The sequence below is a fragment of the Mustelus asterias genome, chromosome 5, assembly GCF_964213995.1.
Source record: "Mustelus asterias chromosome 5, sMusAst1.hap1.1, whole genome shotgun sequence".
NCBI lineage: Eukaryota > Metazoa > Chordata > Chondrichthyes > Carcharhiniformes > Triakidae > Mustelus > Mustelus asterias.
Window position 1 is genome coordinate 9,693,159 of NC_135805.1, and position 18,199 is coordinate 9,711,357.

The 18,199-nt window shown below is 44.3% G+C and overlaps 1 protein-coding gene across 1 annotated transcript in view; it reads left to right on the forward strand.

The window, feature by feature from the left end:
• The window catches only part of LOC144493945 (dynein axonemal heavy chain 8-like), a 1,745,965-nt gene that overhangs the window by 1,425,788 nt on the left and 301,978 nt on the right, over positions 1–18,199 (forward strand). The window contains exons 76-77 of the mRNA XM_078213522.1: positions 6,389–6,560; positions 10,915–11,070. Of these exons, the coding sequence (XP_078069648.1) occupies positions 6,389–6,560; positions 10,915–11,070 (328 nt within the window). The remainder of the gene's footprint in view (positions 1–6,388; positions 6,561–10,914; positions 11,071–18,199) is intronic.

Consider the following 18,199-nt stretch of genomic DNA (forward strand, 5'->3'; position numbering starts at 1 on the left):
ATGGGTTGCTGGTTTGAGTGATGGACTGGGCTACATTCACAACCTTTTGTAGTTTCTTGTGGTCTTGGTCAGAGCAGGAGCCATACCAATTTATGATACAATTGCTTAGGATGCTTTCTCTGGTGCATCAGTAAAACATGGTGAGAGTCATAGCAGACAATCGGAATTTCCTTAGCCTCCTGAGAAAGTAGAGGTGTTGGTGGGCTTTTTTAACTAAAGCGTCGTGTAGAGGGACCAGGGCAGATTGCTGGTGATCTGAACACCTTGAAACTTGAAGCTCCTGATCATCTCTACTTCATCACCATTGATGTAGACAGGGGCTTGCTTTCCACAATGCTTCCTGAAGTTGATGACAATCTCCTTTGTTTTGTTGACATTGAGGGAGAGATTATTGTCGTTGCACCAGTTCACCAGATTCTCTGTCTCTTTCCTGTACTCCGTCTCATCATTGTTTAAGATCCGACCCACCACGGTGGTATCGTCAGCAATCTTGAAAATCGAGTTGGAGGGGAATTTGGCCACACAGTCATAGGTGTATTAGGTCTATACTAGGGAGCTGAGGACACAGCCATGTGGGGCACCGGTGTTGAGAAAAATCGTGGAGGAAGTGTTGTTGTCAATCTTTACTGATTCTTATACTATTCCATATTACAATGTGCACATTCTATGTTCTGATTGGCCATCGTCTGTTAATTCACTTTATGTCATGACAATGGTGGGATCTGTGGTCCTGTTTTCCTGATTAGGCCATCTCAAACAATGCTGCTTCAATTACCCTGGTGATTTTATTTTGTACTGCTTTGCCTCTTTTTATCTCCTGTGTTGTTTGTTTCTACTTCTGTGTGATATGAAATCATTATAAGCACCTTCTAACATGTAAATTTATTAAATACTACAACTATCGACTCTTCAACCATTTCCTTGGTTTTTGATTGGATTTTCTGGGAGGACAAAGATTTAATGCATTCTTCCCAGGCATGGTGGAGCCATTGCAAAACAGTGCCTTGGATCTCCATTCTTGTTACTATCTCTGGTACTCACCCCCTAGTGTGAGGCTGTCTGGCCCAATTGGATGTGGGGTGGGAGGGTTACTTCATAGAAATCATAGAAATCATAGAAACCCTACAGTGCAGAAGGAGGCCATTCGGCCCATCGAGTCTGCACTGACCACAATCCCACCCAGGTCCTACCCCCACATATTTACCCGCTAATCCCTCTAACCTACGCATCTCAGGACTCTAAGGGACAATTTTTAACCTGGCCAATCGACCTAACCCGCACATCTTTGGACTGTGGGAGGAAACCGGAGCACCCAGAGAAAACCCACGCAAACACGAGGAGAATGTGCAAACTCCACACAGACAGTGACCCGAGCCGGGAATCGAACCCGGGACCCTGGAGCTGTGAAGCAGCAGTGCAAACCACTGTGCTACCGTGCCGCCCCCCACTGTGCTACCGTGCAGTAAGCTTTAATATTTCAGCCTGGCTGCGGCTTTAACCCTTTCTGCTAGTATTGCTGCAGCTATGGTATTAATCTAATTCTTCCACAGGCAATAAACGCTGGCCAACCAGTGACACCCGCAACCTGTAAATGAATAAATATGAATATATATACATATGTGTGTGCATAAGATCTTAAATCTGTCTATTCCAGTTCCTATTTCTTGCATTCTTGTGTAAAGTAGCTATGCTCCAAATTGGTTCCATAATATTAATTTACCAGGAAGCTGTCCCGAAAGCATTTTAAAACCTCACCTTCCAGATTTTCTTTGCTACTTTGACTTGTTCCATCTGTATGAAGATTAAAGTCACCCACAATATTTACATGGCATTTGTTACGCGCTCAAATTATTTCTGACTTAGTGAACACTAGGTGCCTCTAGACTACTTCCACCAGTGTTTTCTGACCTTTTTTATTCCTAATCTTCATTCATGCTGTGTGTACAGAAGAGAGGGCTGGAGCAGTGAGGTGGAAAATGACAGTGCTGGTAGAAGATTGACAGTGCACCCTGACAATCATCATTCTCTGTCTGCTCTGTATATTTCAGACAAATACTTGGACAAATGGCCTCACTAAGATACCACCTAACATTACCCATGCCAGATGTATACCTCAGAGGTGCAGACAGAATTTTGGTTCCAAAATAACAGCCATAACACCTAAACAACAGATTTCATGGCCCCAGAAAGTTCAACATGTACCAAATCAACCTGGAAAAATCCATTGTGTTTTACAGATCACACAGTTTGAGGATGTTGTTTTCCATCTCACGCTGACATTCTCTGCTTTTTGATAGAAACATAATAAGTAGAAGCAGGAGTAGCCCATTCGACATTTTGAGCCTGCTGAGCCATTCATTTTAATCACGGCTGATCATCGAATTCAATATCCTGATTTTCCGGCACCCGCTTCCCCCCATATCCCTTGATCCCTCTAGCCCCAAGAGTTTTTTTCTTGAAATCAGACAACATTTTGGCTTCAAGTACATTCTATGGTAGTGAATTCCACACAGTCACAACCCTCTGGGTAAAGAAATTTCTCCTTGCCTCATTTCTAAACACTTATCCTCAAGCTATGACCCCTAGTTCTGGACTCCCCCACCACTGGGAGCACTCTTTCTGAATCTATCCTGTACAACGCTGTTAGAATTTTAAAAGCTTCTATGAGATCCCCTCTTCTAAACTCCAGTGAATATAATCCTAACCAGCTTAGTCTCTCTGCACATGACAGACCTGCCGTCCCTGGAATCAGCCTGGTAAACCTTCACTGTACTCCCTCTATAGCAAGGACATCCTTCCACAGATAAGGACATCAAAACTGCACACAATACTCCAGGTGTGGCCTCACCAAAGCCCTAGATGCACAGCATTATGGGGAATGCATTAGCATGGATAGAGGACTAGTTAACTAACAGAAAGCAAAGAGTGGGGGTAAATGGGTGTTTTTCTAGTTGGCGATCAGTGACTAGTGGTGTGCCTCAGGGGTCAGTGTTGAGACCGCAATTGTTTATGATTTACATAGATTATTTGGAGTTGGGGACCACGTGTAGTGTGTCAAAATTCGCAGATGACACTAAGATGAGTGGCAGAGCAAAATGTGCAGAGGATGCTGAAAGTCTCCAAAGGCATATAGATAGTCTACGTGAGTGGGCGAGGGTCTGGCAGATGGAGTACAATGTTGGTAAATGTGAAATCATCCACTTTGGTAGGAATAACAGCAAAATGGACTATTATTTAAATGATAAAAAATTGCAGCATGCTGCTGTGCAGAGGGACCTGGGTGTCCTTGTGCATGAATCACAAAAAGTTGGTGTGCAGGTGCAGCAGGTAATTAAGAAGACAAATGGAATTTTGTCCTTCATTGCTCGAAGGTTGGAGTTTAAAAACAGCGAGGTTATGTTGCAGCTGTATAAGGTGCTGGTGAGGCCACACCTGGAGTACTGTGTACAGTTTTGGTCTCCCTACTTGAGAAAGGATATATTGGCACTGGAGGGGGTACAGAGGAGATTCATTAGGTTGATTCTGGAGTTGAGAGGGTTGACTTATAAGGAGAGACTGAGAAGACTGGGGCTCTTCTCATTGGAATACAGAAGAATGAGGGGAGATCTTATAGAAACATATACGATTATGAAGGGAATAGATAAGATAGAAGCAGGGAAGTTGTTTCCACTGGCACGTGAAACTAGAACTAGGGGGCATGGCCTCAAAATAAGGGAGAGCAGATTTAGGACTGAGTTGAGGAGGAACTTTTTCACACAAAGGGTTGTGAATCTATGGAATTCCCTGCCCAGTGACGCAGTTGAGGCTACCTCATTGAATGTTTTTAAGGGAAGGACAGATACATTTTTGAACAGTAAAGGAATTAAGGGTTATGGTGAGCAGGCGGGTAAGTGGAGCTAAGTCCATGAAAAGATCAGCCATGATCTTATTGAATGGCGGAGCAGGCTTGAGGAGATGACCTACTCCTGCTTCTAGTTCTTATGTTCTTAGCTTTATGAAAGTGAGAGGCAGAGAAATCAAGGGCCAAAGTTGGACAAGGACAGAATAAAAAAAATAGTAGGAAAGGGAAAAAAAACATTGAAAGTGCTCACCTTGAGGTTTTGTACCTGAATGCCTGGAGAATTCGAAGCAAAATGAATGAATTAATTGCACAGATAAATGTGAAGGGGTATGATATAGTTGGCATTATGGAGACATGGCTCCAAGGTGACCAATCATTGAGGGCTATTCAGTGTTTGGGAAGGACAGACAGAAAGGAAAAGGTGGTGGAGTTGCACTGTTGATCAAAGATGATATTGATATGATATTGAGGAAAGATATTAGCATGGATGATGTGGAATCTGTAAAGGTTAAGTTAAGAAGCAACAAGGGGCAAAAAACATTGGTGGGGGTGGTATACAGACCATCAAACCAAGTGGTAATGTTGGGAAAAGCATTACATAGGAAATCAGAGATGCATGTGTTAAAGGGACATCTGTGATTACGGGTGACTTCAATCTGCATATAGATTGGGAGAGTCAAATTAGTCACAGTACAATACAGTACAATAGAGGAGGAATTTCTGGAGTGCATGGAGGATGGTTTTCCGGAGCAACACATTGAGGGACCAACAAGGGAGCAGTCATCTTGGACTGGGTGTTGTGTAATGAGAAATGATTAGTTGGCAATCTAGTTGTGAGAGAATCCTGGGGGACGAGTGATCATAATATGGTAGGATTCTTTGTCAAGGTGGATAATGATATAGTTGATTCTGAGGCCGGGGTCCTGAATCTCAATAAAGGTAACTATGATGGTATGAAGCATGAATTGGCCATGATGGACTGGGAAACATTACTGAAAGGAAAGACAATGGACAGGCAATGGCAGGCATTTAAAGAACGAATAGGTGAACTCCAGAAGTTGTTTATTCCTGTTTGGCGCAAGAGTGGTAAGGGAATTGTGGCCAAACCATGGCTTACAAGGGAAATTAGAGACAGTATCTGATTCAAGGAAGAAGCATACAAACTGGCACGAAAAAGCAATAGGCCTGAGGATTGGGAGCAGTTTAAACTTCAGCAAAGGATGACCAAGGGATTGACTAAGAAGGGAGAAATAGAGTGTGAAAGTAAGCTAGTGGGGAATATAAAAATTGACTGTAAAAGTTGCTATAGACATGTAAAGAGAAAAGGATTGACAAATACGAATATAGGTCCCTTATAGTCAGAACCGGGAGAATTCAAAACAGGAAATAAAGAAATGGCCGAGGAATTAAATTTGTACTTTTTCAGTCTTCACAAAGGAAGACGTGAATAATGTACCAGAAGTTCTGAGAGAAACAAGTTTTAATAAGGAGCTGAAGGAAATCAGTATTAGTAGAGAAATGGTTTTGAGGAAATTGAGGAGATTGAAGGTGGATAAATCTACAGATCCTGATAATCTTCATCCCAGAGTACTTAAAGAAGTGGCCCTGGAAATAGTAGGTCAATTGGTGGTTATTTTCCAAATTCTTTGGACTCTGGACTAGTTCCTACAGATTGGAGGGTAGTTAATGCAAGCCCAATATTCAAAAAGGGAGGTTGAGAGAAAACCGGGACCGAGACCAGTGAGCCTAACATCGATATTGGGGAAGTTGCTAAAGTCCATTTCCAAGGATTTAATAACTCAGCATTTGGAGGGAAGTGGTATAACCAGACAAAGTCAGCATGGATTTACAAAAGGGAAATCATGCTTGACAAATCTATTGGAACTCTTTGAGGATGTAACTAGTAGAGTTGGCCAAGGAGAACCAGTGGATGTGGTTTATTTTGACTTTGAGAAGGCTTTCGACAAGGTCTCACATCACAGACTATGTAAAGTTAAAGTACATGGGATTGCAGGTAATGTCTTGAGATGGATAGAAAGCTGGTTAGTAGATGAGAAGCAAAGAGTTGGCATAAATGGGTCATTTTCTAATTGGTGAGCTTCCACACGGATCTGTGCTAGGACCCCAAATTTTCACATTATATATTAATGGTCTCCTTATTCTCCTTACTGTTGTTTCCTCTTGTTCTTAATTCCCCCGCTCTGAATCTTTGCAAAGGTTCCCATTCCCCTGCCAAATTAGTTTAAACCCTTCCCAACCACTCAAGCAAGTACCCCACCGAAGTCATCAGTCCCAATCCTGCCCAGGTGTAACCCGTCCAGTTTGTATAGGTCCCACCTCCCCCCGAACCAGTCCCAGTGCCCAAGGAATCGGAAACCCTCCACTTCACAACACATATTCATCCAATGTATCCTGCTATTTCTACTCTGATTAGCATGTGGCACAAGTAATAATCCTGAGATCACTACCAGTCTGACGTTTCAGCTTGCTTCCTAGCTCCCTACATTCTGCTCACTATTCATTTCCTTTTCTGTTTTGTTTTTTCAGATTGGTGGGAGATGTGCTGTTGGCGACTGGTTTTCTCTCATATAGCGGTCCCTTCAATCAAACTTTCAGGGATATACTGTTTAAAGTAATTTGGGAAGCAGAGCTGCAGAAAAAGAAAATTCCATATTCAGACAGTATGAACGTTATAAACTTTCTGGTGGATCAGCCTACGGTGAGAGTGGCTCCGACACACATTTCTATTTGTTAAGTTTGTTTTCATTTAAATATCATTAGCAGGCTTCCTGTTGTATTATTTCCCCCTCCCACCAGCATGATGTCATATCAGTGGGGTTACTTCAGGTCTGGACCAACAGGGACCTGGTGAATGGTGCCCATTGGGGCTGCACAGGTAAGTACAGCTCCCGGGGGAGCTGGAGCCTGGGCAGTACGCTGGCATTGCCCCATGTCTGATTTGTGGGGAGGGGGTCCATTTCTGAGGGGGACTTTTTTTCATATAAAGGGCACTCTGATCTGCCAGGGGCCAAGGTTGCTGGTGAGCGCTCCCCACCAGCATAATGTCACGTGTCCCGTCCCTTCCATTTCTTTTTCAAAGCGCTTGAAAATTTGGTGGGAGTGGCCGGCAAGGCAGCTGATGGGCCCTCTTCGGCTTTCCCACCCGAACAAAACCGACTCTTTCGGACAGTCAGTGCAGATTCGATGAGCCAAAAGCCTCCTCCTGCACTGAGTCTGAACTAAGACATAAAATGTGTGTCTGTATTTTTAGTGTGGTCTTGGGGTGTGGGCAATGCTGATGAGACACTATTTATGTTGTCCATTAAATGTTAGCTATGTATTGTCACATGTCCAGTAGATGTAGAGGATTCTTTCACTGAACCATATCAGTTTTCAACAATCCAAGTGATCTCTTGACTTTTTTTGAACCAGTGCCAGGTTTATTGGATGAATTTTGCCCTTTATTATGACAGAATTTAAACTGAGAATCTTCAGGTTTAGTAATCAATAGCCCTGCTGCATAAGAACTAGGGGCTGGAGTAGGAAATTCAGCCCCTTGAGCCTGCTCTGCCATTCAATACGATAATGGCTCACCTCACCTTGCCCTCCTCTCCACCTTCCTGCTCGTTCCTATATCCCTTCATCCCTGTAATAATTCCAAGGCCAGTCTTCCATCACCAAGAAACCCTTTACTGATAACCAAAGGAAGAGCTGCACCCGCAGCTGATAGCAATCATGTCTAAGAATCCTCTACATCTACTGGACATGTGACAATACATAGCTAACATTTAATGGACAACATAAATAGTGTCTCATCAGCATTGCCCACACCACAAGACCACACTAAAAATACAGACACACATTTTATGTCTTAGTTCAGACTCAGTGCAGGAGGAGGCTTTTGGCTCATTGAGACTGCACTGACTGTCCGAAAGAATCAGAGTGTTGTCCGGGTGGGAAAGCTGAGGAGGGCCCATCAGCTGCCTTGCCGGCCACTCCCACCAAATTTTCAAGTGGGGACCTACAACAACAGGTTTTAACCTTCCCATTGGGTGAGCTCCCGTTTGCCAATAAGGCAGCTCATACTCTACGAAGCCCACAGGAAGATCTATTGATGATCCCCCATGCCCTTCATGGCTATCATAACAATCCCTCCACTAATTAAAAACCTATCACTCGCCACTTTAAGCTTGTTTTAGTGTTCTGGCATCCACAGGCCCACGACCCTTTGAGTGAAGTAATTCCTCCTCATATCTGTTTTAAACATCCTCTCTGTCTACCCTGTCAATCCCCTTTAGCATCCTATATACCTCAATTGTACAAAGAACAAAGAAAATTACAGCACAAGAACAGCCCCTTCGGCCCTCCAAGCCTGCACCGACCATGCTGCCCGACTGAACTAAAACCCCCTACCCTTCCAGGGACTATATCCCTCTATTCCCATCCTATTCATAGAACCATAGAAAATTACAGCTCAGAAACAGGCCTTTTGGCCCTTCTTGTCTGTGCCGAACCATTTTTTGCCTAGTCCCACTGACCTGCACTTGGACCATATCCCTCCACACCCCTCTCATCCATGAACCCGTCCAAGTTTTTCTTAAATGTTAAAAGTGACCCCGCATTTACCACTTTATCCAGCAGCTCATTCCACACTCCCACCACTCTCTGCGTGAAGAAGCCCCCCCTAATATTCCCTTTAAACTTTTCTCCTTTCACCCTTAACCCATGCCCTCTGGTTTTTTTTCTCCCCTAGCCTCAGCGGAAAAAGTAGTTGTCCAGGCGCCCCTTAAAAGTCACTATCGTATCTGCTTCCACGACCTCCCCCGGCAGCGAGTTCCAGGCACCCACCACCCTCTGTGTAAAAAAAACTTGCCTCGTACATCTCCTTTAAACCTGGGTAAACTGGGGTTGTTCTCTCTGGAAAGATGGAGGATGAGGGGTGACCTAATAAAGGTGTATAAAATTATGAAGGGCATAGATAGAGTGAACAGTGGGAAGCTTTTTCCCAGGTCGGGGGTGACGAACACAAGGGGTCACGGGTTCAAGGTGAGGGGGCAAGGTTCAACACAGATGTCAGGGGGACGTATTTTACACAGAGGATGGTGGGGGCCTGGAATGCACTGCCAAGCAAGGTGATTGAGGCGGGCACGCTGGCATCGTTTAAGACTTATCTAGATAACCACATGAACAGACTGGGAATAGAGGGATACAAAGAATGGTCTAGTGGGTACATGAGCGGCGCGGGCTTGGAGGGCCGAAGGGCCTGTTCCTGTGCTGTATTGTTCTTTGTTTGTTCTTGCCCCTCGCACCTTAAACCTATGCCCCCTAGTAATTGATTCTTCCACCACGGGAAAAAGCTTCTGACTATCCACTCTGTCCATGCCTCTCATAATCTTGTAGACATCTATCAGGTAGCCCCTCAACGTCCATCATTCCAATGAGAACAAACCAAGTTTCTCCAACCTCTCCTCATAGCTAATGCCCTCTATACCAGGCAACATCCTGGTAAATCTTTTCAGTACCCTCCAAAGCCTCCACATCCTTCTGGTAGTATGGCGACCAGAATTGAACACTATTTTCCAACTGTGGTCTAACAAAGGTTCTGTAAAGCTGCAACATGACTTGTCAATACCCCGGCCAATGAAGGCAAGCATGCCGTATGCCTTCTTGACTACCTTCTCCACCTGCGTTGCTACTTTCAGTGACCTGTGTATCTATACACCCAGATCCCTCTGCCTATCAATACTCTTAAGGATTCTGCCATTTCCTCTCTGTATTAGACCTTCCAAAATGCATTACCTCACATTTGTCCGGATTAAACTCCATCTGCCATCTCTCCACCCAAGTCTCCAACCGATCTATATCCTGCTGTATCCCCTGATGGTCCTCATCGCTATTCGCAAATCCACCAACCTTTGTGTAATCTGCAAACTTACTAATCAAACCAGTTACATTTTCCTCCAAATCATTCATATAAATTACAAACAACAAAGGTCCCAGCACTGATCACTGAGGAACGCCACTTGTCACAGCCCTCCATTCAGAAACGCACCCTTCCACTGCTACCCTCTGTCTTCTATGACTGACATGATGTGGAGATGCCGGCGTTGGACTGGGGTAAACACAGTAAGAAGTTTAACAACACCAGGTTAAGTCCAACCTGTTGGACTTTAACCTGGTGTTGTTAAACTTCTTTCTATGACTGAGCCAGTTCTGTATCCACCTTGCCAGTTCACCTCTGATCCCATGCGACTTCACCTTCTGCACCAGTCTGCCATGAGGGACCTTGTAGTCCATGTAGACAACATCCACTGCCCGACCCTCATCAATCATCTTCGTCACTTCCTCGAAAAACTCGATCAAGTTAGTGAGACACAATCTCCCCTTCACAAAACCATGTTGCCTCTTGCTAATACGTCCACTTATTTCCAAGTGGGAGTAAATCTTGTCTCGAAGAATCCTCTCCAATAATTTCCCTACCACTAACGTAAGGCTCACCGTGGCCCGTAATTATCTGGATTATTCTTGCTAGGAACAACATTGACTATTCTCCAATCCTCTGGGACCTCCCTTGTATGTGGAGATGCCGGCGCTGGACTGGGGTGAACACAGTAAGAAGCCTCACAACACCAGGTTAAAGTCCAACAGGTCTATTTGGTAGCAAATACCATAAGCTTTCGGAGCGCTGCGCTCCACTCCATCTGACGAAGGAGCAGCGCTCCGCAAGCTTATGGTATTTGCTACCAAATAAACCTGTTGGACTTTAACCTGGTGTTGTGAGACTTCTTACTGTGACCTCCCCTGTAGCCAGTGAGGATACAAAGATTTCCCTCAAGGTCCCAGCAATTTCCTCCCTTGCCTCTGTCAGTATTCTGGGGTATATCCCATCAGGCCCTGGGGACTTGTCTACCTTAATGTCCTCCTTTCATTCTTCTCATCTCCATAGTCCCAGTATCTAACAAACTTTTACAATATATTTTTGGCCTGGTCCCCACTGATCATTTAAAAAACTGCATTTGTGGCCACACTAAGTTTGTTGGCTTTATTAATTCTGTGCATTTTTATCTTTTCAGATTAGTGAGTGGAACCTACAAGGGTTACCAAGTGATGACCTGTCAGTTCAGAATGGCATCATTGTTACCAAAGCAACCAGGTATCCACTTCTAATAGACCCTCAGACACAGGGTAAAACCTGGATCAAGAGGAAGGAGAAACATAATGAATTACAGGTAGGAATGCACAAAGTTTTCAACTCATGTTGTTCAGCTTGCAGTGCAGTAGACTACAAAACTAAAAATAATCAAATACCACTGATCAATGCCATGTACAATTTATTTTCTCCCTTTCCTTCCTGAAGATTTTGACTCTACAGTCACCTCACTCAAAGGGTTGTTATCCACAAAGCAAAACTAGTGTTAAATGTCAGCAGACTATTAGACTGAGGAGCATGACCAACGAGCTCAATTCTGTCCTCATTTCAGTATCTATACAAGCATAGTTCCAGCTGGATTTGCTAGATGATACCAAGAAATTGAACTTCTGACAAGTTTCTCCCTCCTAATGTAGTGTGCTCAGCCCATTGTAATAGTTCCATTCCAGATTGGGTGTGTGGATGAAGTAACAATATAACTGGGGGGAAAAGGAAATGGCTGAGTCTTTGAACAAGTATTTTGGCTCAAATTCTTTGCTCCAGAGTTGGGACAATTCCTGGTTCCACAAGCTGAGCTGGGAAAAATGCCCCAGCTGGCCGGATTTTCATTCAGGGGGTATGGGGTGAAATGTAAATCAGGCCCACTACCCCCAGAAAGAATTCAGAGGCAACAAACAGATCCATCTCTGTGCTCCAGCACTGTGAAAACAGAATACAACCAAAAGCAGCTCTCCAGCCCCTCATATTCCCCATGCCTCATCCATACCAACATTTACGGCCTCTATGTCAACTTAAATGCAACTCATGCCAACCTTTGCAACCATGCCAACCATTTATGTAGTACCCTCTGCCCTTGCACCCTCCATTCCAACTCACCCAGTATCTATCACGAGCAGAACTCAGGAGCCATGCTGAGATTAAATTAAAATTTTAAAATGTCTGTTGATGAATTCACTGTATTAAAAAAAACCTCTCACTAACAAAAACCTATTCACTGTATTTAACTTCTTTTACTCCCTTATAGAAATAAGCATTTATATTCATAATATCACTTCAAAGACTTTAAAGCCTTAAGGACTTTAAAGACTTAAAGGCTTGAAGCTGACAATTAAATTGTGAATTGCCGGGCACTCCATTAGGATAATGTTAGGTTGTGAAATCAGTCGTCCTGTAATGGTAGCCCTCAAGCTTATATAAGTAGACAGAATGAATAACAGCTATTGATTTTTTTCAACATTGCTGACATTTTATTTTCAAATATTTAAAAATATCACATATTGACAGCTCCAATGAGTTTATCCACTTCTTTACACACATTTGTGTCCCCTTTTAACAATCCCAAAGGGCAATTCACCTCTCCCAAAAGACACCATCCTCTCCTAAAGTGTCGCAGGAACATATCCAAAATGGTACCCTACACCTCCAAAAAGTTCCAATAAGTTTAGACTTTCTCCTAAAAGGTCTAATGTGAACATGTCACATTTCCAATTTCCTCCTTGCCAAAATCAGATCTGACTGAAGCAGCTGCACATTTACAAGTTCACATGCCCCCATGAACCAGATGTCCAAAGTTCAACCTGTCCCCAGCACCCTCACAACCTTCTGTGAAAATGGAGAGAGATGAGTTTGAGGGTGGAATTTCTGGATTCAGGCTTCCAGAGCCATTTTCACAAAGACGGACAGCCCACTGTCAAAGGGAAAATTCATGCCTTTCTGTCCTCATAGCAGAAGAGACTAAAGCATCCCAAGAATAGTTGAAAATCAAGAGGCAAAAGGGAGGGAGGAGCTTAAAACAATCACAATCTCTGGGAAACTAATGCAAAAACTAATAGGACAATTCCCATGGACCTGATTATCTGCATCCTATGGCCACAGCGATAATGGATGCATTGAACAAACAAAGAACAAAGAACAAAGAACAATACAGCACAGGAACAGGCCCTTCGGCCCTCCAAGCCCGCGCCGGTCCAGGATTGAATCCTGAATCCAGGATCCCCGCCCAATTTTCCAGCCTATCTACATACCAATATCCTATCCACCGAGCTGTCCCTCACAGCTATGATGCTTTGTTCATCACAACCTATTAACTCACCCCTACCCCCCCATTCCAGACCATGTGATCTCCAGGGAGAGGCGAAAACCCAGAGTGAAAACCCCAGGGCCAATATGGGGAAAAAAAAATCTGGGAAATTCCTCTCCGACCCCCTGAGGCGATCGAAACGAGTCCAGGAGATCACACTGGCCCTGATCGGAAAATGCTTCCCAACCCTATTCATTTCCACTTCCACGAACACCATACGAATTCCCTGCCCCCGAGACAGGTTCCCAACTATCCGCAGTCTCGCTCTGTACTGGCACCAGCAAGATGATCATAGAATGAAGCCTTGAAACGAAAAACAAAGAACAATTAGCCCGCGCCGCTCCCTGGTCCAAACTAGACCACTCTTTTGTATCCCTCCATTCCTACTCCGTTCATATAGCTGTCTAGATAAGTCTTAAACGTTCCCAGTGTGTCCGCCTCCACCACCTTGCCCGGCAACCCATTGCAGGCCCCCACCACCCTCTGTGTAAAATATGTCCTTCTGATATCTGTGTTAAACCTCCCCCCCTTCACCTTGAACCTATGACCCCTCGTGAACGTCACCACCGACCCGGGGAAAAGCTTCCCACCGTTCACCCTATCTATGCCTTTCATAATTTTATACACCTCTATTAAGTCTCCCCTCATCCTCCGTCTTTCCAAGGAGAACAACCCCAGTTTCCCCAATCTCTCCTCATAACCAAGCCCCTCCATACCAGGCAACATCCTGGTAAACCTCCTCTGTACTCTCTCCAAAGCCTCCACGTCCTTCTGGTAGTGTGGCGACCAGAACTGGACGCAGTATTCCAAATGCGGCCGAACCAACGTTCTATACATCTGCAACATCAGACCCCAACTTTTATACTCTATGCCCCGTCCTATAAAGGCAAGCATGCCATATGCCTTCTTCACCACCTTCTCCACCTGTGACGTCACCTTCAAGGATCTCTGGACTTGCACACCCAGGTCCCTCTGCGTCTCTACACCCTTTATGGTTCTTCCATTTATCGTGTAGCTCCTCCCTACATTATTCCCACCAAAATGCATCACTTCGCATTTATCAGGATTGAACTCCATCTGCCATTATTGGTTGTAATCTTTCAACATTTCTTAGGTTCTGGTTGGACCTTGTTTGAACCAAGGTTGGAATGAGTTTTGGAGCGAGTAGCCATTGTGGAATCCAAACTGGACATTAGTGAGCAGGCTATTGCTTAGTAGGTTCCACTTGACAGCAGGAAAATAGAAAGATATGGTTTTGGAGCAGGAATAGGCCACTTGACCCCTTGCGCCTGCTCCACCATTAATAATATCATGACTGATCTGATTGTAACCTCAACTCCACATTTCTGCCTATTCTGATAACCTTTCACCTCTTTGTTATATCAAGAATCTATCCAGCTCTGCCTTAAAAATATTCAAAGAACCTGCTTCCACCGCCTTTTGAGGGAGAGAGTTCCAGAGACTCATGACTATCACAACGTTTTTTTTGCCTCATCTGTCTTAAATGGGTGATCCCTTATTTTTCAAGTGACTCCTCGCTATAGATTCTCCCACAAGAGGAAATATCCCTGCCACATCCATCCTGTCAAGACCCCTTAGGATCTCAGATGTTTCAATCAAGTTGTCTCTTACTCTTCTAAATTACAGAGGTTATAATTCTAGTCTGTCAAACCTTTCCTCATAAACCTCTCCATTTCCAGGTATTAGTCTAGTAAACCTCCTTTACTGCTTCCAATGTATTCACATCCTTCTTTAATGCAGAGACCAACACTGAACACAGTATTCCAGGTGTGGTCTTTCCTGTGCCTTGTATAAGCAGCCTCACTTTTCTTGTATTCATATCTCCTCACAACAAATGATAACATTACATTAGTTTTTCTAATTACTTGCTGTAGCTGCACGCTAACCTTTTGTGGTTCAAGCACTAGGACACCCGATCCCTCTGAAATCCAGAGCTTTCCAATCTCTCACCATGGAGGTAATGTTTTTTTATTCTTAATGGACAAATTCACATTTTCTCACATTATACTCCATTTGCCAGATTTTTGCCTAACTCACCCAACCTATCTATGTTCTCTTCACAATATACCTACCTACCTTTGAAGATGGATGCAAATACTTCAGCCTTGCCTTTTTCATTGATGTGCTGGGCTCAGCCACCATTGAAGATGAGGAATGGTTTTGAGTCATCTCCTCCAGCCAATTGTCCACCACTATTCACAACTGGATGTGGCAGGACCTCAGACCTTTGACTTGATCTGCAGGTTGTGTGGTCACTTTGCTGTTTGCTGGTTAGCATAAATAAAGTCTTGTCCTATAGCTTCAACAGTTTAGCACGGTCAGTCTCTCTATGCCTGGTTCTGCTTCTGACATTCCCTCCTACACACCACATTAAACGATGGTTGGACTCAACTTGATATTAATGGTGGAGTGAGGGATATGCCAGGCTAGGAAGTTTCAGATTGGGCTTGAATAGAATTCTGCTGCAGCTGATGGCCCATTGCATCTCATGAATGCCCAATTTTATGCTGCTAGATCTATTCTGAATCTGTTCCATTTAGCAAGGAACAACTTCTGATGGAGGGTATCCTCAGTGTGAAAGCAGGACATTGTCTCCAGAAGGACTTTGCATTGGTCACTCCTACTAATACTGTCATGGACAGATTTATCTGTGACAGCTGGATTGGTGAGAGTAAGGTCATGGAGGTTTATCCCTCTTGTTGGTTCCTTCACCACCAGCTTCAGGCCCAGGACAGGCCCTTCAAGTATGCTCTTCCATCTAAAATGATCATGGGTATCTGATTATGGCTCCACGTTCACTTTCCTCCGTACCCCCATAACCCTTCTCTCCCTTGTGGATCAAGCATTTGTCTAACTAAGGCTTGATGACCCAGTCTCCACTGCTTTCTGGGGTAGAGAATTCCAAAAATTAACAATCCTCTGAGAAAAGAAATTCCTCCTCATCTTGAGTCTATAAATGGGAGATCTTTATTTTAACCTGTGACCAAACATTGAAAACCATGAGGAGTCTGGACAGAGTAGCTCAGGAGAAACAGTTGCCATTGGTGGAAGGGTCAAGAAGCAGAGATTTAAGGTAATTGGCAAAAAAGGGCATTCCCCACATTTTCCCACATTATACTTCATCTGCCAAATCTTTACTCACTCACTTAGCCCATCCATATGCTTCTGAAGAGGCTTTGTCGGGGATTTGCTGAAGGCAGCATGAGTGGGAAAAGCAAAATGTGGGGTGTCTGAATTAGGTAGGAGCCAAAATTCCAACTTCCTGACAGTCAACGCCGTGTTTATAGCATGTTGTTCCTCACATTGGCCTGTGGCAGCTTCATTCTGTAACACATTTGCATCTATGAATATTCATTAGTGTGAAACATTTTATAATTGCATCCTGCATTCAAGATGAACCCAGCAGCACATGGGAATCTCAAGCTGCCAGGTTCATTTCCAGTTAAGGTGGTATGGACCAGTCAGCCGTGTGCAATTTGTTGAAGGTCAGAAGCTTTCTTTATTGAACTCAGTGGCAGACAGGAGGGAAGCAGGAGAACACAAAAATCAGGAGCAAGAGGAGGTCATTCGGCCCCTCGAACCTGCTCCACAACTCAGTGAGATTATCTGTCCCCTTAACTCCATTCTCAATCAAACATCTCAACCTTGAACATAATGACTCAGCCTGTACTGCTCTCAGAGGAAGAAAATTCCACAGAGCAACCCTTTGAGAAAAAATTGTCCACATCACAATCTTAACTGTGACACCTTCATTTTTAACCAGTGTCCCTTAGTTCTATATTCCCCCTCCCAAAGGGAAACATCCTCCCAGCAGCACCTGCCAAGGCCCCTCAATCACTTTTGTTTCAATAAGATCACCTCGTATTTTTCTAGATCCAATGAATATAGAAACAACCTACTCAACCTTTCTTGGGACACCTTCACCTTCTCTAATAGCACTGTGCATGTACCTACAACATTGAGGGGTACTGAAAGAGGATGGTCAGTGGTCATCAGCAGAAGTTTCCTTGCCCTTATTCGACCTATTGCCATGAGACTTCATAGGTCCAGAATCATTGTTGAAGACTCCCAGGGCAACTCCCTAGGACTGAGTTGAGGAGGAACTTCTTCACCCAAAGAGTTGTGAGTCTGTGGAATTCCTTGCCCAGTGAAGCAGCTGAGGCTTCGTTGAATGTTTTTAAAAGCAACGATGGCTTTTTGAATTAAGGGTTATGGTGAGCGGGCGGGTAAGTGGAGCTGAGTCCACAAAAAGATCAGCCATGACCTTATTGAATGGTGGAGCAGGCTCAAGGGGCCAGATGGCCTACTCCTGCTCCAAGTTTTTATGTTCTTAACTTCCAAATGTATACCACTGTGCCACCATCCCCTCTATTGGTCTGCCTGGCTGATGGTACAGTAAGCTCCAGGAATGGTGGTGGAGGAGGAGTCAGGAATGACATTGTCAGCCTATTTCCTGATTAGGCAGTAGGCCAGCTCTCTCACTTTTGGTACAACCCCCAGATGTGAGAAGGACTTTGCAGGGTTGACTGGGCAGCTTCTGCGTTATTGTTTCCAGTGCTGAATGATTCATCTGGTTTTCTTCTTATTGATTTTTTTTTGTAACCTTTGAATAGAACTGAATGGCTAGGTCATTACAAAGTGAACCACATTGCTTCATATAGGCCAGCCTGGCAGATTACCTACCCTAAAGGACATGAGCAGTAAATCTTTTTTACAGTCCAATAGTTTTAAGATCACTATTACTGAAAGAAGGGCCAGAATTCTCCCCAAAAAATTTGAAGTGTCGAGTTTGTGTAAAAACTGGAGTAATTCACGCAGGGTTTTTTCAGAGGGTGTTCAGAGTAGAATCTCCCACACTCTGTGCACTGCAGAGGCCGCCAGCGTGAATATCATTAAATTCCAGGGGCCGGGGCCTATTTCTGCTGGAGATGTTGAAATCAGCGCACTGAGTGCCAAGATTGGAGCATGCGCAGTGGCCCCGCACTGGCCTCCCGATTGCTGGCCAGCTCAATTGCTAGCCAGTCCCACGACCCCTCAATGCCGACTCTTCCCCCCCCCCCCCCCTCCACCCAGCCACGGCCCGATTGCTGGCCCCCTCCACCCCCGA